Raw genomic sequence first — 25030 nt, forward strand, 5'->3', positions numbered from 1 at the left:
TTTTTCAACTATTTCCCCCCTCGCCAGCCATCAGAGTCTTAGGGCACAGAAAGGAAAGGTCGGTCACCAGGAGAGTCTGCAGGTTTCCTTTTAATCAAGGCTCTGCTAAAAGTGTTTTGTGGGGCTGGGAGCCCCCAAAGCATGAAATGGACATGTAACACCACCTGGATCCCCCAAAACAGGCCAGACCACTCTGGCGAGCACTGCTGGTCTGCCCAAATCCGGGTCATCAGACTGGGTATTCATTGGCTACATTTCAAAACTCAGCACTGCTTTCAGCCAGGATGAAGTGGGAGTGAACCCAGCTGCTAGCAGAGCTGCCACCCCAGGCTGAGAGCCAAGAGCCAGCCACTGCCAGTGAAGACTGGCCCCTTTACTGAAGGGAGTTGTTCAGAGTCCAGCCACCAGCCCCGGGGAGGGAGAGAAGTCAGGCGCCCGGCTCGGGGATGGTCAGGGCTCCGCAGCTCCATCACCAGCATCCTTTGAGAAGCCACCTCTGGCGGAGACAGCTGGCTGAGGGGGCGCTCCAGGTTTGGCTGAGACATTCTGGTTAGAACAGAAAGGAAAAAAGTGAGGCTGGCAGGAAAGGCCTTAGATTAGGCCCAGCAAGGATATGGCCACTTGGCATTTGGATAGCACCTAACTTTTTCAAAGCCTCTCGCCCAGATGAAAAGGGGGGAGAGGTAAAGCGGTGGGGACACTCTTCCACCCTCCAGGGAAAGCTAGGGCTTAGCAAGTCCAGCCAGTGGGCAGTCCCCACCTCCCAGGCCCAGCCCGGGGTGGCCACTGACCCCGATACCAGCCGGCTCCGGGCGCCGGCGGCCCAGCTGCCGCAGCATCTCCTCGCAGGCGGCGATGGTGTCCAGGAGCTGCCGCTGCCGCTGCTCCACCGCGTCCAGCAGCTGCTGGGCGCGCTCATCCCGGGGCGGCTGCGGGGGTGGCCTCCCGCCGAGCCCCAGCCCCGCCTTCCCACGGTCCACGCCGGCAGCCTCCCTGTCCGGGAGAGAGCGAGAGGCAGACGGTCAGGGCCGGCGCTTGCGCGGGGTCCCAGCCCCTTCCCCGCGCCCCGACGGGCCCCCTCTCACCCCCGTGACCAGTCTGAGCCCGGGCCCCATTCCATCTCCGCCTGCGCGGCCCGACCACCTCCCCCTTTTCGGCCGCCCCCCCTCCCCAGCGCTGCGCTAAGGCTCTGCAAAGCTGCGCCCCGCCCCGTCCCCACCGGTCTCCTTCAATCCTCCTGGGGGTCGCGGTCCCTTTAAGTTGCCCGGCGCGGAGGTGGGGCCAAGCCTCCCGGACCGGAAGCTGACTGTTTACGTCACTTCCTCCCGGAAGCGGGACTGGGCGGATGTCTCCGGCGCGCCCGTGCAGGGGGCTGAGGGCTGCGGTGGCTGCCAGCGTGGGATTGAGCGAGGGGCCGGCGGGCTCCGCCCGGAGCGGCCGCCTCCTCCGCCCGCCGAGCCCCCCTCCGGCCGCGCCGGGAGCCCGGCTGTTGCGGCTCCCGGGGAGCGGGGCCGTGCGGGCCGCAAGTCCGGAGCGCGCCGCCTGGACCGAGGCGCTGCGGGCCGCCGTGGCCGAACTGCGCGCCGGCGCCGTGGTGGCTGTCCCCACCGACACGCTGTATGGCCTGGCCTGCTCGGCGAGCTGCTCGGCGGCGCTGGGCGCCGTGTACCGCCTCAAGGGCCGCTGCGAGGCCAAGCCGCTGGCCGTATGCCTGGGCCGCGTGGCCGACGTCTACAGGTGAGGCCGCCCCGACCCGGCCCCGCTGGGGGCGGCACCGCGGGAGGGGCTTCCGGTGACAGGCTTGGGAGACTGAGGCGCAGAGCGCGGGAGGGGCTTCTCCATGCTCACCCGGGAATCCGGAACTGGAAACGTGTATTGAGCGCTTAGCGTCTGCCAGCCCTGAACGAGATGGCAGGGGCGCAGCGATGAACGAGTCAGGCAGGGTCCCTATTCTTTTGGCGCTTTTGTGATAACGGGGGGGCTCCCGCGGTAAAAAGAAAAAAAAAAAAAAGGAAACCAATAAACTCTGTAGCTTAATTTAATGGGGGGTTCCTTGAAGAAAATATGACACGGAGCATGAAAGCGGTGCAGCTGTTGTAGCCTCGAAGACCAGGAGCAAGTGGGCTCCAAACCTGGCGTGTTCCTTTGGAGCCATACCTTCTGCTCAAGCTCTTTAGGGAGATGATGTGGGAGGAAGGACGGATCCCACTGTAGGCCTTAGGAACCCCTTTTCTGTGTTTACCTAAGGTCTGGAATAGGACCAGCAGTGGCCCTTCATTCGTGGATGGGTTTGTACCTCTTTGTTTCCAGGTACTGCCATGTGAGAGTACCCGAGGGGCTCCTGAAAGACCTGTTACCAGGCCCAGTCACCCTGGTGATGGAACGCTCGGAGGAGCTCAACAAAGACCTGAACCCCTTCACTCCTGTGAGTCAGATTTTCTCGTGTACCCAGACTCCTGCCATTTGACTTTCAGTAGGATCCAGGCCACACCCAACCCCCACCCCTCCCAGCCTTTCTGATGGTGCCCCTTTCTCCTTGCCTCATAGCTTGTAGGCATCCGGATTCCTGACCACGCCTTCATGCAGGACCTGGCCCAGGTGTTCGGGGGACCACTTGCTCTCACCAGCGCCAACCTCAGCTCCCAGGCCAGTTCTCTGAATGTCGAGGTGAGAGTCCTCCCCCCAGAAGTGTCACCAGGCCAAACAGTTTCCTCTGAACCTGTGGGGTTGATGGTGTGCTGGAATTGCCTAGCAGGAGAGTCACCCTTTCGGTCTAATGATGGGAAGTTCTGCCTCATTGTCAGGGGGTTGGGAGAGGTGGGGTGGAAAGAATCCAAATTAAAGAATCTCAGAAAGGTTTCATTACAAAGTTTGAGAGGCGAGGGGGAAAATTGATGTTTTCTTCTTATTAACTTTTTAATAATAAGAAACATTGTGATAAATACAATCATTTTTTCCCTTTTTGGGGGGGTAGCAGTTGTTGGAGAATACAGTTAGGCGATAAGTCTTTATAACAGTGCTGTACAGAAAATTAAGGCTCCAAAAAGTTCATTCAGTTGTTCCAGGGACTCCTGACCCTGTTCTCTTACCTCTGCCACAAGCCAGGTCAAAGAAACAATCGTCCTAATCCTGTCTTGGCTGCATAGCTTAGAACGAACGAGGACACAAAGGAATTTAACTTACCACACATTTTTTTCTTACTGAACTTAAATAGTTCATAGTAAAGTGATGGAGTTTTCCATGCCCAGACCTAGAGAGTGGGTTCAGGGCCCTGGGAAGTGAGAGCTCAGCACCCCTTCTTATTCTCAGACTGCGGGGTTTTCTCGGTCCTGGTGGCTACACCTGAGGCCGTGGGCAAGGGGATGCTAGGGTGGGGGAGGGAGGTTTCTTTGTACTTTTCAGCAAGCAGTTGCCCTGTCCAACACCATAACTGGTATTTACGACCCGCCATCCCAGATTCCCAGGCCTAACTGCCACTGCATTGTCCTCATGGGGGCGGGAGTGACCCTCTAGCTCAGTTCACAGTTCAATCCACAGTTCTGGAGGGAGTATCCTTCCCATAGCCCAAGGATTGAGTGCTGGTGGCATGCACTTGCTGAGGCCAGCCTCTTGCTCTCCCTACCCTGATCAGAGTTCCTCTGACATCCAGGATCACAGTGCTAGAGCTGGAAGGACCTTTGGTGGCCATCTCGTCCAGCCCCCTATTTTACAGCCCTGGCTAAAGTAACTTGCATGCTGTCACACAAAGATTTGGTGGGAAGTCCCGGGTAGATCCCACATCTTTTGACTCCCACCTGGGACTCCAGTCATTGTACTTATTCCTCCCCAACAAGCAGTGTGGGGAATTTCTTCTTGGCACAGGAAGATTGTCTTTAAGCTCTAAGATAGATGTTACTTGGGGTGCTAACCTGGGGTGGCTGCAAACCTCATAGGATGCAGTGTCTTAGGAGCGAATGCAGTGTCCTTGGCACAGCTGACCTTAACAAATGAGGTTCCTTCCCCTGCTTAGAGGAAGATGCGTCCTGTTTTAGAACCATGTGGCCTTTGTCTTACTTAGAAATCCTGCATGTAGTGATGCAGTGTGACATTGCAGCTGCCAGAAGTAGAGTCCATGCTCTTCCTCTCCCTCTTCTCAGGAGTTCCAGGACCTCTGGCCTCAGTTGTCCCTGGTCATTGATGGGGGACCAATAGGGGATGGCCGGAGCCCTGAGTATCGCCTAGGCTCAACTGTGGTTGACTTGTCTGTGCCTGGAAAGTTTGGCATCATTCGTCCAGGCTGGTGAGTCCCTTTCCTGTGGCCTGGGGATAGAATTTGAGGGAGGTTGGGAGATGCAAAGAAAGCCTTGACAAAATAAAGGTGGTCACTCCTATCTTGCCCTGAGGCGGCTGGGCAGGTTTGGAGAAGTGGTAGATGGAGTGGGACTGAGTTTGCTGATATTTGCTGGCTTTTTCAGGATTCAAAAGGATTCATCAAGGGTTTGATGAACAGAGCATAGTAAAACCAAGAGTTTAGAGGTCTCTGGTCACCAGACTTGGGTGGGCTCAAGCCTTTGAGAAGTCAAACTCTAACTGTCCTCCATTTCCTCCTCAGTGCCCTGGAAAGTACTACGGCCATCCTCCAACAGAAGTACGGGTTGCTCCCTTCACGTGGATCCTGCTTGTGAAACTTGGGAGGGGGGAGGGCCTAAGGACTGGTGCTGGACACTGTGTGTCTGTCTGCTGGTGGCTGGCAAGGCCTCATTTGCAGAGGCCACTGGGGCTGCACCGTCACTAGTCCGACCCTTTAAGGCAGTGTCTTTCTGAACACTGTAGACCAGGTCCCAGGAGCTGCTGGTTTAGCCTCACACCTGGTGGGGGAGGTTATATTTATTATCTGTAATTTCACCCATCAGCCAAAAGCTGAATAGAGACTTTTAAGAACATTCCTAGGATGGCCTTGTTCTGATAAGTTTCTTCTCTTTCTCTTTTTTTTAATTTTGGGAAAGTAATTTAAATAACAGATTTGGAATGTAATGAGAGCTTCCTCTCTGGTGGGTGGTGGCATTTAAGGTCCAAATCAGCCAGAGCACCAGCTGGTGCTGTTTAAAAGTCTCAAGTGACCAAAGGCGTGAGTTTGTGCTCCTGAAGCTGGAACCAGGTGAGGATAAAGATTGTTGAGCCACAGGCCAAACACTATTTCCTCTGAACCCAGGGGGTTGGCGGTGTGGTGTGCCGTAATCGCCTGGCAGAGAGAGGCGTCATTGTGGTCTAATGGTGGGAAGTCAGCTCAGTTGGCAAGGGGTGGGGGTAGGGGGTCCAAATTAAAGAATATTGGAAAACAGATCTCTACTACCTGTTTCAGCCAGAGACTTTTTTCTTATTTATTCATAAAATAAATTATAGTGAATTATACCTATAACACCATTATTTAAATATAGTGTCTTCTCAGCAGCCTTTATCTTTGTTCATATGTATACCAAGTGTTAAACATAATTATTGTTGGGCATTTGAACTTTGTTTTTCTTTAATAGAAAATAATGCTGCTATTAAACATCTTTGTAAATGGTTTATTTTTCTTCTTTTGAATTCTTTCTTTAGGGTAGGATTACTGGGCCAAAGTGTATGAACATTTTATGGCTTTTGATACAGATTAGCCTTCAAAAGAACTGAACCAAGTTGCATTTGCCATCAGCAACGTGTGAGAATTGCTGCCCCTGCCCCTGGCCTTGCCATACTCGTAATGTTTTTCAAATTGTATATATGTTAAATGAAGCCTCATTGTTGCTCCCTTCTGTAAATTACTGCAGGTCACCATCCAACCCTTTTCACCTGTCTCTGCCTGCCTAGGTTTCCCCAACTAAGTCACAAGCCAGGCCACGAGGCCTGCCCCATCCATCAGTGGGGTTTCATATCGGTTACATAATGCGCTGGGGCCCTGTGGTAACAAGTGGGGCTTGCTTCCCCCACTCCCTCCCTGCACCCCAGTTCTCAGAATTGGGATTCAGTCTTGAGCCCATAAACTTCACAATATGGTGGTTTCCACTGCAGGTGTTTTCAAGTAGATCCTAAGCATCTTGCCATGAAGGTGTCCCAGGGCCTGCTTTGAAGGTCCCTGCAATTAGCATATTAGTTTATTTGTAAATAAGCACTGGTTTGTTAACTATTCCCTCTAGAAATCTTGTTTAAACTACTAATTTCTTAAGCAAACTCACTCTTCATTGTGCTAACAAACACAGTAGCCAGCCCATCCCACATTGTCAGTTTGTCACAGAATCTGACTGACGGGTAAGAACTGGTGAACTAAGCAAAAGGAATGCTTACTTCAGAATACCACGTCCTAATTAACACAAGTCACAGTAGCACTGAAAATGGCTCTAGTGAGTGGGCCTCATTCAGTTCAGGTGGCAACAGGGAGGGGGATGTCCTGGTCCTCTCCCTGGAGCTAAATGTTCAATCGGGGAAAAGGTAGGCTCTGCAGCACAGAGGTATTTTCTTAGAGGAAAAAGAACTGAGTTTCCAGCACTGGGAAAAACTGCACAAAGGAAAAACATAGCTGTGCTCAGGCCCTAGCTACAAGGCCACACCAAATAAGGAAAGCTGGATCCTGTAAGCGTCAGGAAGACAGGAACCAGTCCTGGTCAAGTGTTCCTCCAGCACCCAGCACAGAGTAGTGCTCAGTTAGTGTGTGTTGAGTAACTGTGTGAATGCTCAGGATTACTTCATGATAATTGGGTTCAGGAATCTACTGGGAAGAGAATTTCCCTTTTAGAAAGTCTCAAATATGGTTCCCTAATGTGGAGAAGACAGATGATGTGGGAAGGAGGCCTAAAGAGATGACACAGGCTGACAGAAGGGAGAGGGTGCATGCTAGCCCAGAACCCTGACACCCTTCTGAGAGCAGTGACTCAGCGACTCCACTACACACCACCTGCCGAATTCAAAGCTAAAAGGGATCGTTTTCAAGTGTTCTGACTGAGGATGTGGAGCTGCCCTGGGCTAGGTCCAGTCACCTGCCAGCCTCTATGGTTCCCTCTCTGGAACACCGCCTAGTTTCCTGTCACTTGCAGAGTACCCCAGCACCACTTGCCTGAGGAGCAGGCCCTGTTCTACACGGGCCTAGGCTTGATGGCCCACCCAGAAGCACCCAGCTGCTGACTTGGAGACGAGCGAGTGCCTCAACCTCAGCTGAGCCCCATGTGGTGACATCTTCCAGTGAGGCTGGGACATCAGCACCTCGTGTCCCTGTTTGCAGGCCCCTCACATCAGCCACTGCTCCTTCTCTTTGATGAAGTGCTCCGCCCAGCGGCGAGTCAGCTCCAGGTACAGGCTGGGCTGATGAGGCAGGTAGTCCAAATACAGACGAGTTGGTGTCTTCTTGGGGATGGCCTTCTCAATCTGGGTGCCCTCATGCCACTCATTGAAAGAGGTGATGGAGACGATCTCGGGCCTCACCGTCAGGGCTGCCTGCAGGGCCGTCTCATAGTACTTGCCATTGACCCTGTTCCTCGTATTGTGGTTGTTCCAGGGCCGGATGCTGGTGTCAATATAGCCAGGCCCCACGCTGGGGATGAACATGAGGTTGTTGGCATCACAAAAGTTCTTCACAGCTTTCCAGTTCTGATGGGAGGAGCCAAAGGAGAAACCATTGGAGGCAAAGTAGGTGTACATGCCATCGAATCCGGCAGCCAGGATGTCGTGGGTGTGGCCCTCCTCCACCAACAGTGCGATGAAGACCCCATCATAGGGGGTGTTGCGGATTGAGTGGGGCCCGTTTGGTGTCAGGAGGTGGGCCCAGGCCTCAGGGGATGTCAGGTATGAGTCGTAGATATAAAAGAGTGGGAGGCTCTTGCCCATGCTGTTCTTATAGCGGTAAAATGCACCATGGGAGCCATACCTGAGGAGCGGGAGGAAGAAGAGCCTGAGCTGGCAGCCTAAGATGGGAGAGGCCAGCACAGCTGTAAGACCAGCCATGGATGAGATCTTTCCTGATGCCCAAGCACAATTTTGGATCCAGCCAGTCCCTGCAGTTGGATTCATTGTGCCTCTAAGCAAGAACCTAGTTCTCTCCCTCCCCTCCCCAGCCTTGTTGTTCCTTTATTCAAGCCTCACTTTTCTGCCCTAGGCCAAGCCACCGCGATCTTTCATCTGGACTGCAGCAAGAGGCACGTAACTGGTCTCCAGGCTCCTAGTCCTGCCTCCCTATAATCCATTGTCTTTTTAAAGTGTAAATCAGATCTGATCACTCCTTACCAAGACCTGCAAGGCCCCACCTACTTGATCTGGCCCTGCCTGCCTCCATTCCTGCTGTCACCCTACCTGTCTCCTACTCCGGCTGCACTGGCCTTTCTATTTTGCTGTGAAGCTTGTCCCATCATATGGCCTTTGGATCTTACAGCCCCAGCTCTTCGCAGAGCGGACTCTTCATTCAGGTGTTAGCTCACATGTCATCTCCTCAGAGAAGCTCACTTGCCCACCCATTCTAATGTAGTTTCTTGGGCACACTCTAACACAACACTCAATTCTTTATTATTACTTTTTCATAGTATAGATCACTATTTGATTTTTTGTAACTACTGTCTGCTCCACTGCACCCCCAACACACACTAGAATGTAAACTTTGCTAGTCCTACCCATTACCGTGCAACTAGGGCTTAGGACAGTGCCTGGACACCTGAAAGCACTCACTAAATATTTTTTTGAATGAATGAATGATACGTGCAAGCACTTTACAAGCCACTTTCAAATATATTAACTCATGTAACTCATAAGACCCAAAGGTTAAGAGGCTTGCCTCTGATCACAGATTGGAGGCTGCAGAACCAGAATCAAACCCAGGCTGCCGACTCCAAACCCAGTACTCCCTTACTATAAAATAACTGCTTGGGACACAGGCATTCAGCCCTTGTGTCTCTTCACGTGCCCCTCTAAACCTTCTACCCCCATTTTGACCCCCACCAAAATCCAGGCCCCAGAGCAGCCTTACGTGTCAATGATGTACTTGATGTTGTCATGCAGAGTGATGTCATCCCGGCCCTTGTAGGGCTGGATGTGGAAGGCCACCTGCCACAAACAGAGGAGATACTGGTCAGGTGAGGATCTGTCACAGGGGCCTGGATCACAGGGGCCACAGGGGCCACAACCTATAAGGCTCATGCTCCAATGATAGCCTGGAAGAGAGGCTGAGTTCAGGAGAGGGCTTGGCAATGGTGGGCACAATAGTGATAAAAGCAGCCACTGCCCTCAGGGCCAAAAAAAGAGGGGCAAGGAGTTTGCCCAACTCCCACAGCAGGGCATCTGGGAATCGTTCTGATGGGCTGTTGCAGGATGGCTAATAGGTTTCAGCTTATGTGTCAGCTCCAGTGTACTGGCACTAGCTGCCTGAAACCATGGGGAAAAGTATACTGAAGCTGTGGCGATGGGAAAATGTGCTCTGATCTGTGAAACGTGATGGCTCAGGAACAGGAGCAGGGCTCCTCTCTGTCATTTTTCTTCCTTTGCCACAAGAGAGGGGAATGACTTATTTGATTGGTACATTTGGGGAAATAACTGGACATGCTTAGTTCAGCTCCATCTTTCCTCCTGAAAGTGAGCCTGCCTGCCCAGAACACACGTTGTGCTCTACTCCTGGAGGCCCAGCACTGCCTCCCACTAGGGAGCTGAGGCTGCAGTTCAGTTTGTGGGCCCATTCTGCCCTTGCCGGCCTTCTACCCAGGGTCAGGGTCTCCAACCTAACCTCTATCATCGTGATATTTATTTAGTCTCCCATTTCTCCTATATTAGTTTTCCCAATATTTCTTTCAGAATTCAAGAAAATAAAAGTGACATAGGCACTATTTATTAGAACCCCATCCCCAACACCACACTTGCCGTACCTGGGCTAACGCCAAGAACTTTGGTAGAGGCACTATCCCTGCGGGCAGAGGAGGGGAAGTCTCCAGAATGGGCCAGAGAGCACCTCACCTCTTCTTGGAGACTCACCTGGATGTTGTACTGATGGGCGGTGTCCAGAATGGCTGGCACCAGGTCATCTGAGGGTTCCCCATTATCATCAGCCATGCCAGGTGGGTACCAGGACAGGACCAGGACGCCTGAGACACAACACAGAGGCTACTTCAGAGACACAGTACCCCCACAACAGAGATTTGTTTCCTCACAAACTATCCCCACCTGCGAAATGGTTTGCTCCCGCCAGGTTCGCTTCCTGCAGATCAGATCCCAGAGCCTCGCGCCCCGGAGCTGTCCACGCCCGCGGTGCTGAAGCGCAGCAGCACTGGGAAGGAGCCTGAGAGAAGCCCGGGTAGGAGGCAGGCTCTGCTTCCATTAGCAAGTAGTAGAACAAAGCGAAATGGGTGGACAATGCCACACCCACCTGGAAGCCACAGTCCTATCTCTGGAGGAGAGGAGCACCTCTGAGGTCCGGCAGGGAGGAGAACCCTGAGCAGAGATCATCTTATGCTTTCCGTGGGAAATGACATTTGTCTCCACTGTCTGCCCTCTACACTGTAAATCCTGAGGGATCGCCTCTGTGTTATTTATCTGTGAATACTTCCCACCATTGTCTCTGGCATTCCATTTTTCCCCCACTCACTAGCCATTTCCAGATAAACTGAAATGTACTGTAAAATCCAGCAGAATTCAGTGACAAAATCTGAAACAAGTAAGCCTCCCCACCCCAGCCTGCCTACAAAGGAGGCTCCCAGGGACCTCTTTTCAAGCAGAGTACTTGAAGAAAAGCTCCTGGACCCCCTACTGCAAACAAAGCAGGGTCTGTCATGCAACGTGGGCAAACTTTCCTTTCTGCAGCCAGCAAAAGCAAAAAGAGCTGCCGCTCTACTCTGTACCTGGTGTGAAAGCAGAGGCCACCCCAGGCGCTACTTCTCTGAATGTCAGCGTCCTGCGGGGCCAGGATACCCAGGCCTCACTTACCCAAACCTAGAAGCCCAACAGACATGAAGACTGCCTCCCTCTCCTCGCTGTCCCTAGCTGGGACAGCTCTGGCACAAACGCCTTCCACTGGGCCTCCCAGCAGCTCCGCCCTATGAAAGGGCCCTGGAATTGTGAGGAGTCAGAAGGCAGAGGTGCGGGAGTCTGAATACTAGAAAGTGGGGGCGGTGCCTAGTGGTGGGCGCAGAATGAGAGTAGAAGGGAAGGGGTAAGAAGCCAGGCCGAAGGGTGAGTGGGACCAAAGCTCCAGTGACAGGACCAGCGGGAGTTCGGGTGGGAACGAAGAAGGGCGAGGCTGGGAGACAGGGCCGCCGGGGGGTGGGGGGAACTCACCGATGGCGGCTTCCTTGAGCTGGGTCATGTGCTCCCGCAGCACGTCGGGGTCCCGGGAGCTGTAGGGCCCTAGCTCCGGGTAGAAGCTGGAGCCCAAGTCGTCGGGGGGGCTATGGCGGCCGCGGGGGTAGCTGGCCGAGATCTTGGGGTCCCAGTGCGGCACCATGACGTGGTCCCAGTGAATGTAGTGGCCCTCGCGCCGCGGGCTCCCGTACCACGAGTAGTAGAAGGCGTGCAGGTCCGAGTAGACGCGCAGACTCTGCCCGGGGGCGGGCTCGGCCTCCGCGGGGGCCGGGCCCGGGGGGCTGCCCGGGCCCGCAGTGCGGGGCGGCGGCGGCGGGGGCGGCGGCGCGGCGGGGGCGGCCGGGGCCCGGGCTGCGGGCGCGGGGGCCCCCTCCGGGCGTCGCTCAAAGGGCGCTAGCTCCAGGCCCGGGCCCAGCGCCGGGAGTCCGTCCGGAACCTTGAGCGTGCGCAGGCCCATGAGGGTGCCGAAGGCGAAGAGCAGCACCAGGAACAGCGCGATGCAGGCGCGGCGCCGCCGCCGGGCCATGGCGGCCCCCGCGCTCCTCGCGTCCGGCCGGGCTACCTCCCGGCGAGCCGCGCCATGGCCGCCCGCCCGGCTCCCGCGCGCCGCGCAGCCCGCGCGCGTCCCAGGGAGACGGTGACGCCGGCGCCGAGCGCGGCGTGGGCGGCTCCCCGCCTCTCCCCCGCAGTGCGGGCGGGCCCGGCACACAGAGAATGCAGGCGGCGCAGACCAAGTGGTCGCGAGCCGAGGGGGGAGTGGCCGAGCAGGAGAGACCCGGGGGTCCGAACTGCGAGTTCCCGGGCCGAAGGAGCAAGGGCCGAAGTCAAAACGGGTAGCCCTCGGAAGATCTGTTGCCTTTCAGCCTGGGCAGCGGGGTGGAGGCGCCCAGTGGGGGAAAGGGGATGCCCTCCTTCCAGAGCCCAGGAGAAGGTCCGGCGGCGGCGCTGGAGGGCGTGGGAGCCCCGGGCAGGGTGCGGAAGAAAGCGAGTGTCTGTGGTGGTTCTTCTCTCCACCGATCTCCTTCCCCGCTTATCCCTCCTTACTGACTTCTCTGACCCCCCGCCCTACTGATCTCAGTGACCTCCCTCTTTGTCCCAGGACCCGCATCCCTGGAACCCCCTGTCACACCCCAGGCAGCCTCTGGAGCCTGGGGAAAGGGGCGTCGGGAAAACCCCGGGAGTCAGACACTACAGACACCGGCTAGAGCGCGGAAGCACGAGAGAGACCGTGACTTGCACGAGGTCACACGGACCTGGCCTAAACCCAAGGGTCAGGACTGGCTCACCAGAGCTCCTGCCGCTGTCCAGACTGCCTGCCCCGTCTCAGGCCTGCTGTCGACCTGAGCCGTCCGTCCTTGGACAGCCTCCCTCAGTTGGTGAGGACGAAATGAAATGGTTACCGTAAAGCACTTTTTACAGGGCCTAACAAAATAAACACGCAGTACGTATTCACTCTTCTTCCTGGACGCTGAGCTCCAGAGGGCAGGCCCCGGGTCTTAGTTATGCTTTTTTAGACTCCAAGGGCTGCGAGAATGGCGTCCGGCACTCAGTTTCTAGGGCAGTTTGTTGAGTGAATATCAGACTCGAGTGTGATATTCTGTAGACAACGATATGTTTTTCACTCGACGTTGATTGAGTTCCTACTTTGCATTATGCATTATTTCATTCATTCAGAAAATAGTTTTTATTGTCTGCCTCCTTCACTGGTCCGTGATGACAGCAACTTTGTTTCATCCCCTGCTCTATCTGCAGTGCCTAAAACAGAGCTTGGCATAGTAGTAGGCATGCAATTCTTATTTCTTGAGTAAATGAATTGTAAGAAATCCAGGAAGAGGAGGAGCAAGGTGGGGAAATGTGGGCAGGTCTGGAGCCCAGGAACGTGAGTTTGAGAGAATTCATGGTAGTAAGGGTGAATTAAATAGAATTCTTTCAGCTCCGAGAAGTAGACACCTGATTCAAACTGGCCTATGCAATATGGAAACGTATCATCCATCTCACATCACAGGTAGTCCAATGGTAGGGCAGTAGATTCCTTGGTTCAACAATGTCATTATGAGCCTGGGATGCTTCTATCTCCTGCTCTGCTGTCCCTACCTTATACCAAAGCTGGCTCCCCTCATATCACAAAATGGCTGCCATGGGCAGTGGAGGCTGCATGCTTCCTTTTCCCATCCAACAGGCAACAGGAAGACTGATTTCTCTTTCCCAGAAGTCCTAAACAAGCATCCCCTTGAATCTCATTGGTCTAATCTGGTTTAGGCCTGTTCATCCCACACAAAGTGTTGCCAAGGGAGTGGAATTACCATGACTGGATTAGATTAAATTTTTGGAATGGATAAAATGTTGGAGGGAAGACCATAATGTCTCCCATGGAATTAGATGACTCTGGGAATGAGTAAGAATAAGAGAAAAAGAATAAGAATGGAACTCTCAGGAACACCAGCATTTATGGGTTTGGCAAGGGGACGTAGAGTGTGTGAAGGAAACTAAGAAACAATCATCAAAGAAGAAGGAAGAGGATTGGGAGTGTGTGGTGGTGATGGTTTTAGATAACTCGTGGGAAGGTTTCCCCAGCTCTCAATCATTTCACTATTTCTGGGATGCCCTGCAGCAGAATGGTGGCCCCCACTGGCCATGCCTGGAGTCTTCCACACCATCACCCAGCCATAATGTTTTGATGCAGGGCTAGAACTCTGGCCCAAGATGAACCAATGATGGTGCCCTGTTTCCCGTTGTACCAATCATGGACACTCACCCAAGGGTCATCAATTACAACCCTTCTCTGAGATTGTTTTCTCTGGTGCTGAGGATAGATTCAGTCTTTCTCTCTAAAGGAAATGCCATTAGAGGAGAAGGAACAAGGGACAGAGGGGAATTAGTGGTATTGGCGTCCCTGATTTCAGTTTTCCTTGACACCTGGGTTCAGTGTGAAACACTGAAATAATCTTCTAGTAAGTTACGCTTTTATTCTAAGCAAGATGAGCTCATGGAGCAGACTTTATTGGTTGCCTATCAAAATCAAGCAGAGATGGAGAAAGGGACTTGGGATCAGGGAGGCCATTTGTGAGGCAATCGCAGAAAGCAAGAGTGAAGAATGGCAGAGAACGAGACAAGAAAGAAAGAAAGGAAGGCTAAACTAGTGGCGGTTGCTGCTATAGATAATGGGGCCTTGGTTCCACTAGGACTTCTGACAAGTGTACAAAACCTTCCAGAATTGAGAGGTGTGAGGCTAAAGAAGTTATCTACTGCCCCCCTCTTCCACTGGTTGAGTGTTTGCCCTAGGGCTGTTAACTTCCTCACACTTCTGGTCTCCTTTGTGCCGAGTAGGCTCCCGTGATATCAGAGAAGTTCCTGAGGCAGGCATAGAGACAGAGAGACACTCTGTATGTTTGAAGTGGGATGCTGCCAGCCAGAGGTGAGTCTAGGCTTGCACAGAACTGTCCATGCTAACTGCGCTGTCATAACAAATTACCAAAAACTTAGCAGCCTAAAACAGCCCAAAAATGTATTATCTCGCATTTTCTGGGCACAGTGTGGCTCAGCTGATTCTCTGCTTAGAGCCTCACAAGACCGAAATAAAGTGTTGGCAGGACTGTGCTCCTTTGTGGAGGCTTTAGGAGTGGATCTGTGTCCCAGATCATTGGCAGAATTCGGTTCCATGCAATTGTAGGACTGAAGTCCCCATTTCCTTGCTGGCTGTCAGTTGGGGGTTTTTCTCACCTTCTAGAGGCTGCCTGCATTTCTTGGCTTGTGGCCTCCTTCTTCCGTCTTCAAAGCTGGCAACGCCGGGTCCAGTCTTTCTCACACTTGAGTCTCTCCGACCTCCTCTTCTGCCTTCTCTCTCCTACTTTTAAGAGCTCATGTGATACACTAGGCTCAGTTGGATAATTGAGGTTAATTTCCCTATTTTAAGGTCAGCTGATTAGTAACCTTTCTAGATTGCTCACCTCCGTGTAAGCAGTGAAGGAAAAACAGATCCACGTAGGACTCCTCATTGTGAAATGTTAGAGTATTGAAAATAGAGAAGATCCAAAAAGCTTTTGGACAAAAAAAAGTCATATACTAAGGATTTGGAATTAGAATGGCATTGGAAACCAGAGACAGAGGAGAATTGCCTCCAAAATTCTGAAAGAAAATAATTTTGAGCCTAGAATTCTATAACCAATTTAATAAAAAGTGTGAGGAGAGAATAAAGTCTTATTAGTATTTAGGTATTATTATTATTTAGGTATTATTATATTATATATTATATATGATTATATTATACCTTATTATTTAGGTATACAAGGTCTCAATTTTTTCCTGTCCTTCCTTTTGGTCAAGCTACCAAAGGATATAATGAGGGGGTAAATAAAAAGTCGAGGGGGGGCCGGCCCTGTGGCGTAGTGGTTAAGTTTGCACTTCGCTTCAGTGGCCTGGGTTCGCTGGTTCGGTTCCCAGGTGTGAACCTACACTACTCATCAGCCATGCTGTGGCAGCAACCCACATATAAAGTAGAGGAAGATTGGCACAGATGTTAGCTCAGGGCTAATCTTCCTCAAGAAAAAAAGCAAGGAAGATTGGCAACAGATGTTAGCTCAGGGCTAATCTTTCTCAGCAAAAAAAAAAAAAAAGGTGCAGGGAAACTTGGGATCCAGTAAAAAGGAAATCTAACACAGAAGAAAAGCTCAAGGGAACACCAGGACCACACCTGTACACCCCAAGAGCAGTCTGCCCCTATAGGAGCAGGAAGACACCCCAAGATGGGCACCTCCAGGAGCAACTGAAATTGATAGATATCTGATATATACTCTCTGTCAACTCTCCTTTCATTGCCCCCATGTGGCTGTATCATTATTTGAAGTAAAATCACTCATGGATCCATTATACCCTATAATATCTTTCACTTTTGAAGTGAATTATGATTACACTTCCTTTCTTGTACAAGGTTTGTTTCTCCTGGAGTTAATAATTCCCTTTTTTTCTCATTTCATTTGTTTTCTATGTCTTACTAGTTGCTTTTCCTAAACTCTCCAACACAACTGTAAAACTCCTTTCAATACCATTTTCTACACAGCCCCCCTATTAGGATGTCTTTGATCAATGAATAAGACACAGTGGCGAGGTGATGCTAAGGGCTATAGAGGAAAGCAAACCAGGAGTAGAGGAGGGGGAGTGCCGATGGTGGGGGTGGTTGTAATTTTTAGTAGCTTGGTCAGGGAAGACCTCACTTTGAGGGTGACCTGAAGGAAGAGAGGAAGTAAACCATGCAGGCATTTGGAAGAAGAGAGTTCCAGGCAGAGGGTACAGCAAGTTCAAAGTCCTGGAGACAGGAACATGCCTGGTATTATTCTTCCTGCAGTGACTAGAATTTTCCCTTGCATGGGTTTTTGTTTGTTTGTTTTGTTGAAGAAGATTGGCCCTGAGCTAACATCTGTTGCCAATCTTCCTCTTTTTTTTTTTTTTTTTTGCTGAGGAAGATTAGCCCTGAGCTAATATCTGTGTCCATCCTCCTCTACTTTGCATATGGGCTGCCACCACAGCATGGCTTGATGAGTGGTGTGTAGGTCTGCACCCCGGACCTGAAACTGTGAACCCCGGGAGGCTGAAGCAGAGTGTGCAAACTCAACCACTACACCACCAGGCCAGCCCCTCCCTTGCATGTTTTACTGTCACTTCCACTATCCACTTCCCCATCCAAGGGCACCCCAATCTCTCAGGCACCCATATTCACACTTTAGTTACTATTGGTGCACTTTTTTTTTAAATTTTTTTTAAAGATTTTATTTATTTATTTATTTTCCCCCTAAAGCCCCAGTAGATAGTTGTATGTCATAGCTGCACATCCTTCTAGTTGCTGTATGTGGGACACGGCCTCAGCATGGCTGGCGAAGTGGTGCGTTGGTGCGCGCCTGGGACCCGAACCCGGGCCGCCAGCAGGGGAGCGCGCGCACTCAACCGCTAAGACGCGGGGCCGGCCCTGGTGCACTTTTTTATTCCCAGTATCCAAATGGTGACAAGTCATATTGATACCACTTGCAAAACGTTAATTCTTTCTCTTTTTCTATATTCCCACTGTCACCATATCAATCCTGTAATGATAGAAATTATAGAACATTAGGACTAAGGGTCCTTAGAGGCCATCTAGTATAACTCTATCTTACTGAGGCCCAAATTAAGTTAATTCTCTGAGAACTCTCAGCCAGGTCTCTGGAGTACCAGGCAAGGCTTGATTGCACCACACCTGAGTCTGCCCCTTTCCCAAATGCAGTCCATTTTGTCTGCTGCTCACAAGTGAGTGCTCCTTGCACACTGCCTCATTGCTCCCCCGCCCATCCCACAGTAATACACTGTGGTCCACCCTGGGAGGGCTTTCCTCAGCTGCCAATCTGACATGATTTCCTGCATCTAAAGAGAACCTGAGATTCGAGTTACATCAGTCTTCTTTCACTGTTCCTTAAACACACCTTGTTCCTTTCTGCCTGTAAGGCTGCACTTCAACTCATCTCCTGTCTGTAATAGCCTTTCTTTTTCTTTCCTGTTCAAATTCCACCCATCCTTCAAGACCTCTTCCAGACATGGTTTCTCTGTCTGATGGAATGGAGCAGAAGATGTGTTTTAGGACACTTGATTGCCCACACCCTAACCCCCATCCTCATATCAATCTTGGGTCATGGGTATTGTCATTCCCCATTTGAGAGATGAAGAAACAAAGGCTTAGAGAGGTAGAAGGACTGGGCTAGGATTTGAGCCTACATCTGCCTGTGCTCTCCATCATTGTGCAATACTGTCTCCTGAACCTGGCACAGGAGGTGCTAGTAACTGTTAGCTGAGTTGTGTATGAACTCTCTCATATATGTTAGTGGCCTCATCATCCCAACTGACCATGCTCTGAGGTTTGTTGAGCAGAGTGGGAGCAAGAAAGAATGCCACTTACAAAGAGCTCACCTTGTACCAGTCTCAGCACCATATTCAGTAAGCCTGAAGAAATACTGGGAGATATAACCAAAAGTGTTGAAAGTGGTTGGCTCTGGGGGATGAAACTCAGGGATGGGGAAGGGGGAGAGACAGGGGATTTCTATTTTTGGTACAAGCCTTGTATTACCATTTGACTTTTACTACTATGTACAATATGACTGTGATTAAAAATTAAAGTGAATTTAAACAAATTAAATGGATAAGTGAATGTAAATGACCCTTTTAGAATCTTAGATGTGGAGGGAAGAAGGAAATATAGGTCAGTAGCCATCTTATACATTCGTAGTAAGGATTAAACAAAACAAGGCGTTTAACACATTTGGCATAGAACCACCAGCAAGAATTATTATTATTACTTTCAATTATTGAAATCATAAAGGTTTATAACATTGTGTAATCTTGGGTGTACATTATTTATCAATTTCTTTATAGACTGCATCGTGCTTGCCACCAGTAGTCTAATTTTTGTCTGTCACCATACATATGCGTCCTTTTACCCCTTTTCCCACCCCCCCAGCCCCCTTTCCCTATGGTAACAACTAATCTGTTCTCTTTATCCATGTGTTTGTTTATCTTCCACATATGAGTTAAATCATGCAGTATTTGTCTTTCTCTGTCTGGCTTATCTCACTTAACCTCATGTCCTCAAGGTCCACCCATGTTGTTGCAAATGGGACAATTTGTCTTTTTTATGGCTGAGTAGTATTCCATTGTGTATATATACCACATCTTCTTTATCTATTCATCCATTGATGGGCACTTGAGTTGCTTCACAATAGTCTTGGCTATTATTAATAATGCTGCAATGAACATAGGGGTGCATAAATCTCTTTGGATTGTTGATTTCAGGTTCTTTGGATAAATACCCAGTAGTGGGATAGCTGGATCATATGGTATTTCTATTTTTGATTTTTTGAGAAATCTACATACTGTTTTCCATTGTAGCTACACCAGTTTGCATTCCCACCAGCAGTGTATGAGGGTTCCCTTTTCTCCACATCCTCTCCAGCATTTGTTATTTTTTGTCTTGGTAATTATAGCCATTCTGACAGGTGTGAAGTGATATCTCATTGCAGTTTTGACTTGCATTTCCCTAATAATTAGTGATGTTGAACACCATTTCATGTGTCTGTTGGCAATCTGTATATCTTCTTTGGAGAAATGTCTGTTCATATCCTCTGCCTATTTTTTGATCTGGTTGGTTGTTTTGTTGTTGTTGGGTTGTATGAGTTCTTTATATATTTTGGAAGTTAACCCCTTGTCAGATATATGATTTGCTAATATTTTCTCCCAGCTGGTGGGTTGTCTTTTCATTTTGTTCATGGTTTCCTTTGCCTTGCAGAAGATTTTAAGTCTGATGTAGTCCCATTTGTTAATTTTTCCTTTTGTTTCCCTTGCCTCAGTAGATATGATATTCAAAAAGATGCTGCTAAGACTGATGTCAAAGAGTGTACTGCCTATATTTTCTTCTAGGAGTTTTATGGTTTCAGCTCTTACATTCAAGTCTTTAATCCATTTTGAGTTAATTTTTGTGTATAGTGCAAGATAATAGCCCTCTTTCATTCTTCTGCATGTGGCTGTCCAGTTTTCCCAACACTAATTATTGAAGAGACTTTCCTTTCCTCATTGCATGTTCTTGGCTGCTTTGTCGAAGATTAACTGACCATAGATGTGTGGTTTTATTTCTGGGCTTTCAATTCTTTCCATTGATCCGTGTGTCTGTTTTTGTGCCAATACCGTGTTGTTTTGATTGCTATACCTTTGTAGCATATTTTGAAGTCTGGGATTGTGATGCCTCCAGCTTTGTTCTTTTTTCTCAGGTTCCTTTGGCTCTTCAAAGTCTTTTGTTGTTCCATATAAATTTTAGGATTCTTTGTTCTATTTCCGTGAAGAATGTCATTGGGATTCTGATTGGGATTGCATTGAATCTGTAGATTGCCTTAGGTAATATGGACATTTTAACTATGTTTATTCTTCCAATCCATGAGCATGGAATATCTTTCCCTTTCTTCATATCTTCTCCGGATTCTGTCAATAACGTCTTATAGTTTTCAGTGTATAGGTCTTTCACCCCTTTGGTTAAATTTATTCCTAGATATTTTATTCTTTTTGTTGTGATTGTAAATGGGATTGTACTCTTGACTTCTCTTTCTGCTAGTTCGTTATTAGTGTATAGAAATGCAACTGATTTTTGTAAGTTGACTTTGTACCCTGCAACTTTGCTGGAGTTGATTATTTCTAATAGTTTTCTGATGGATTCTTTAGAGTTTCCTATATATAGAATCATGTCATCTGCAAACAGTGAGAGTGTCATTTCTTCCTTTCCAATTTGGATTCCTTTTATTTCTTTTTCTTGCCTAATTGCTCTGAACCAGCAGCAAGAATTATTATAAATGAAGTAGGACGTGGGGCCAAGGTTCATAATGGGTCCATTAGACCTAAGAGGTGTCATTATAAGGACAGGCTATGACAATTAGAGATCACTCTGGTCTCCACCAACACAGAATGATGCTACATCCTCCCCAGCCGTCCTGCTCTGTCTTTTCACCCATTCCTCCAGATGTTTATTTCAACACAATCCACCCAATAAAGTAATTATCCCCACCAGCCTCTACTCACACACTCATAATACCCCTTCGCATCATGCTTCCCCTTCAGTCAAACCCTTAACCATGAGACAAGGGAGCAGTGAAATCTACAATCAGATTTTGTAGTTCAGGGAGGAAAGTAATTGACTTCTCTGGGACATTTTAGTTTCTAGGAAAAAGAGTTTGGAAGGGGATATGAAATCACGTTATTAAAGTCCCATTCATTCATTAATTTATTCATTCAGTACATATTTGTTGAGTGCATGCTATGTGCCAGACATAGTTCTAGGTACTGAACATACAACAATGAACAAGATAAATAAGCTTCATGGAGTTGACATATAATGCCACAATGACCAGAGCAGCTACTGGGGCAGGCTGAGGCCTCTGGCAAGGATAGTCACCTCCATTTTCTGCAGCCCAGTTTGATGCAGTGGAATGAGATAAAAGACATGAACTGGGTTGCTTGCTCATTCACACCCCCTGTTTAAGGGGCCATCCTTACACCACATGACCCCTGTTCCCCTGACCACAGGTTTTTGGACCAGTAACAGATCTCTGACCCAAGCTAGGCAATTAGATTCTTCTCCCAAGAATTTACCAAAATCAGCTGTGGGGAGGTAAGTTGAAAGGTCACGCAGAGTCAGGACCACAGCAGAAGCCAGAGTAGACACCATGACAAGCCAACATCATGGGCAGACCAGAGTTTAAGGGGCAGATGCTGTGAGTAGGCTGAGGCGAGCAGTCTGTCTACAAGGAGGAAGTGCGGCAACTACGCTATAAGAAGAAGAAACCAGAAATCATTTGACCCCAGCAGGAAAAAAGAAAAGAGAGCCAGCAAATGACTTTTTAAAAGAGGAGCGAGCAGCTGCCTCAGATCCTAACAGCTTTCAGACTCAGCTCTATTTCTCACCAGGTGGTCCAGTTCATTCTTGGGAGATGTTTTCATCCAGCCGGTAACTCCTCTCCCTTCACTTGAGTAGGTTTAAATATTTCCGTCCGTGGCGGACAGACCCTAGAGTGGTCCCCACAATTCCTGTTCCCTGGTGTTCATACCTGTCTGAAATCCCCTCCCCCTGAGTGTGTGGGGACCTGCGACTTGCTTTTAGCCAATAGAATATGGCAAAGATGAGACCATCTGTAGATGTAATTAAGGTCCCAAATCAGTCGAGTCTGAGTTAATTAAAAGGGAGATTATTCTGACTTAATCATGAAGAAGTCCTTAAAAGAGGGACTGGGTGCCCCCTGAGATGACAGACTCTCTTGTGGGCTTGATGAAGTGAGCAGTCATGTTAGGAAGTTCACCTGGCAAGGAACCACGGGCAGCCCTTAAGAACCACCGGCAGGGGCTGCCATGCTGTGGCGGCGTCCCACATCCAAAATAGAGAAAGATTGGCACAGATGTTAGCTCAAGGCCAATCTTCCTCACCAGAGGGGGATAAAAAAAAAAGAACCATGGGCAGCCTCTAGTTGCTGAGGGCAGCCTCCAGCCAACAGCCAGCAAACAGCCAGGCTCCTCAACCCTACAGCCACAAGGAAATGAATTCTGCCAACAACCTGAATGAGCTGGGAAGCAGGTTCTTCCCTGGTTGAGGCTTTGATGAGAATGCAGCCTAGCTGACACTTTGATTGCAGCCTGTGAGACCCTGAGCAAAGGACCCACCTAAGCTGTGCCCAGACCTGACCCTTGGAAACTATGAGATAATAAATGTGTATTCCTTTAATCTGCTAAGTTTGTGGTAATTTGTTAGCAGAGCAATAAAGATGAATACACAGTCCTTCCAACCAACTTTGACTAAACAAACAGGCTTGAGATTTTTACTTGGGAGACCTAGGTTCTAGTCTCAGCTTTGCAATAGTTTTCTTGGACCAAGGCAAGTCCCTTTCCCTCTATGAGCCTCAGTTTTTCTCATCCGTACAATGGGCAGTTGGACAGTTGGACTATTGGAGCTCTGAGGTCCCTGTCAGTTGTAACGTTCTGGATGTTGTCACTGACCACTGTCCTATTGTGGGGTGATGTGTGTCAGCTCCCTGTCTCTTCTCAGAGGCTCCAAACCAAAATAAATGCTCCCAGCTGAGAGTGTAAATCCTAACTCATTGTTTGCTCTTCCAGTCTTGTCACAGTCCTTCTGTGGAATGATGCAGCCTCCTCCTTACTGGTCTTTTTAATATAGATACAAATGTTGGGAGTAAGGGGTGAAGAAGGGGCTGTCTGAACAGTTGTCTGTGGTCTACAGTCTAAACCACACTGTATGAAAGGATACAGCTGTTTCTCTTAACCCTGGATCACTATAGAACCTCTTCTAGGAGTTTTGAATCAGCTAAGGGAAGATGCTATGTGGGAGGGAAGGGAAAGGAGAAGGGAGCAAAGGAAAGAGAGAAAAGGAGAGAAATGGATAGATGCTATTTTAAAGACAGAACAACTGCGAGATTATTGGGAAGGTAGAAAACAGGATTTTTTAAACACAATTTTCTAATAGTTTCATATATCAGGAAAGAACATATTTTCCTTTAAAGATTTGGGAAATTCCTGTGACAGAGAGAGTGTCCACCAAATATTCCATGTGCTCCCCTACATTTTCCATTCTCCTTGCAATTAGCATGGGGCTATGTGACCAGATCTAACCAATGATATGCGAGAAGAAGTGACTTGTGTTACTTCTGAGCTGAGATAGTGAAGAGTTTGTGTGTCTCATCCATCTACCTCTTCCCCTGTCACATGTTCCTGATGGTACAGGGTCAAGATGTCAAAGCATCTGTCAACCTCTTTCCCTGAGGACTGTGAATGGAGCAGAGTCCCTACTAATTCACATTGAACATGTAATAAAAGCTAGAAATAAAATTTGTTGAATTAAGTCACTAAAATTTGGGGGCTTGTCTGTTGCAGCAGCTAGCAGTTAATTACACTGACTAATATTCTTATGCTATGTTCATATCCCTGGATGCACTCTGTCTTCCATGCTCATTCTTTTGCACAAATTCTCTTTTCCTGGATTCCCAGGACTCTTAGTTCACTGCTCTTTATACTGCAGACTTGGCAGTGTGGTATGTATGATGTATACTTAGAGGCTATGTTCTCAGGTGCCTATAAATTTAGAATTGTTATATCTTTCTAGTTTATTGACATTTTATTCATTATACAGCATCTAGCAATGCTTCTTGCCAAAGTCTAATTTATATAATATTGGTTTAGCTTCACTAATTTTCTTTTAGTTACTGTTTGTATAGTATGTTTTTACAACCATTTACTTTAACATATCTGTATATTTATATTTATGATTTTTTTTAAAGCAGTAGAGAGTTACTTTTTAAAAACCAATCTGACAGTCTTTGTTTTTTAATAGGGGTGTTTAGTCCACTTATATTTAAAATACCTATTTATATATTTGAGTTTCAAGATATCATAGCATTTGTTTTCTATTTCTCCCACATGTTCTATGTTCCTTTTTTCCCTCTCTTCTTTTAAACCTTTTCAGATTGCTTTTATTTTTCCATATTTTCCTACATTACCTTGTTAGTAACATAGATTTTTTGCTATTTTTTCTGTGATTACCATGGTGATTACAGCATGCATTCTTGACTTGTTAAAGTTTAATATAAATTAATTCTTTTACCACTTCCTGGACAATGTAAGGATCTTAAAATACTTTAACTCTATTTATCTGCTCCCACACTGTGTGCCTTTTTATGCTGTGGTTTAATTCTACATATGTTTAAAACTCCACAGGACATTACTGCTTTATACAGTCATTGTTCATTTATTTTTACCCATATATTTACCCTTTTCATTATTCTTTATTTCTTCCTGCATATTCATGCTTCCTTTGGGGTTTATTTTCATTCTGCTTGAAAAATTCCCTTTAGTATTTCTTTTAGTGTGGGTCTGTGGACAAAGAATTTTCTCAGGTTTTGATTATCTGAAAAGATATGTATTTTTCTCTCATTTTTGAAGGCTATTTTCACTGGGTATAGAATTTTAGAATAACTGTTATTTTCTTTCAGCACTTTAAAGATACCACTCCATCACCTTCTGGATTTTTATCAGTTATATTAGTGAGTCAGTTATTAGTCTTAATGTTGTTCCTTTGGAGGCAATATATCTTTTTTTTTTCTCTCTCTAATTGCTTTTAATATTTTTTCTTTGTCTTTGGTTTCAGCAATTTTACGATGAAGTGCTTAGATGTGGTTTTCTTTGCATTTATCCT

The 25030-nt window shown here is 48.4% G+C and overlaps 3 protein-coding genes across 5 annotated transcripts; 1 reads left to right on the plus strand and 2 right to left on the minus strand.

Moving 5' to 3' along the window:
* Window positions 1–70: 70 nt before the first annotated feature.
* Window positions 71–1452, minus strand: C22H1orf122 (chromosome 22 C1orf122 homolog). Of its 2 annotated transcripts, none has more exons than XM_014784167.2 (3): window positions 1220–1452; window positions 792–993; window positions 71–546 (listed from the first exon to the last, which is right to left on the minus strand). In XM_014784167.2, the coding sequence occupies exons 2-3, from the start codon at window positions 837–839 to the stop codon at window positions 451–453; spliced, it is 144 nt and encodes a 47-aa protein (XP_014639653.1). In that variant the 5' UTR covers window positions 840–993; window positions 1220–1452; the 3' UTR covers window positions 71–450. The 2 variants fall into 2 exon arrangements, with proteins under 2 accessions (XP_014639653.1, XP_004426034.1); XM_004425977.2 differs by lacking the exon at window positions 1220–1452 and adding an exon at window positions 1086–1152.
* Window positions 1331–5547, plus strand: YRDC (yrdC N6-threonylcarbamoyltransferase domain containing). 2 transcript variants are annotated; one of them, XM_004425975.3, is made up of 5 exons: window positions 1331–1737; window positions 2311–2425; window positions 2548–2667; window positions 4137–4279; window positions 4592–4754. In XM_004425975.3, the coding sequence occupies exons 1-5, from the start codon at window positions 1346–1348 to the stop codon at window positions 4662–4664; spliced, it is 843 nt and encodes a 280-aa protein (XP_004426032.1). In that variant the 5' UTR covers window positions 1331–1345; the 3' UTR covers window positions 4665–4754. The 2 variants fall into 2 exon arrangements, with proteins under 2 accessions (XP_004426032.1, XP_087302382.1); XM_087446256.1 differs by lacking the exon at window positions 4137–4279 and having other exon boundaries at window positions 4592–5547.
* On the minus strand, window positions 5533–11866 carry MANEAL (mannosidase endo-alpha like). Its single transcript, XM_087446255.1, has 4 exons — window positions 11257–11866; window positions 9958–10067; window positions 8963–9039; window positions 5533–7873 (listed from the first exon to the last, which is right to left on the minus strand). Exons 1-4 carry the CDS (start codon window positions 11804–11806, stop codon window positions 7237–7239), a joined length of 1374 nt encoding a protein of 457 aa, XP_087302381.1. The 5' UTR covers window positions 11807–11866; the 3' UTR covers window positions 5533–7236.
* Window positions 11867–25030: the final 13164 nt, after the last annotated feature.

Source organism: Ceratotherium simum, chromosome 22 (genome assembly GCF_057802395.1).
Source record: "Ceratotherium simum simum isolate JZ-2026a chromosome 22, ASM5780239v1, whole genome shotgun sequence".
Taxonomy (NCBI): domain Eukaryota; kingdom Metazoa; phylum Chordata; class Mammalia; order Perissodactyla; family Rhinocerotidae; genus Ceratotherium; species Ceratotherium simum.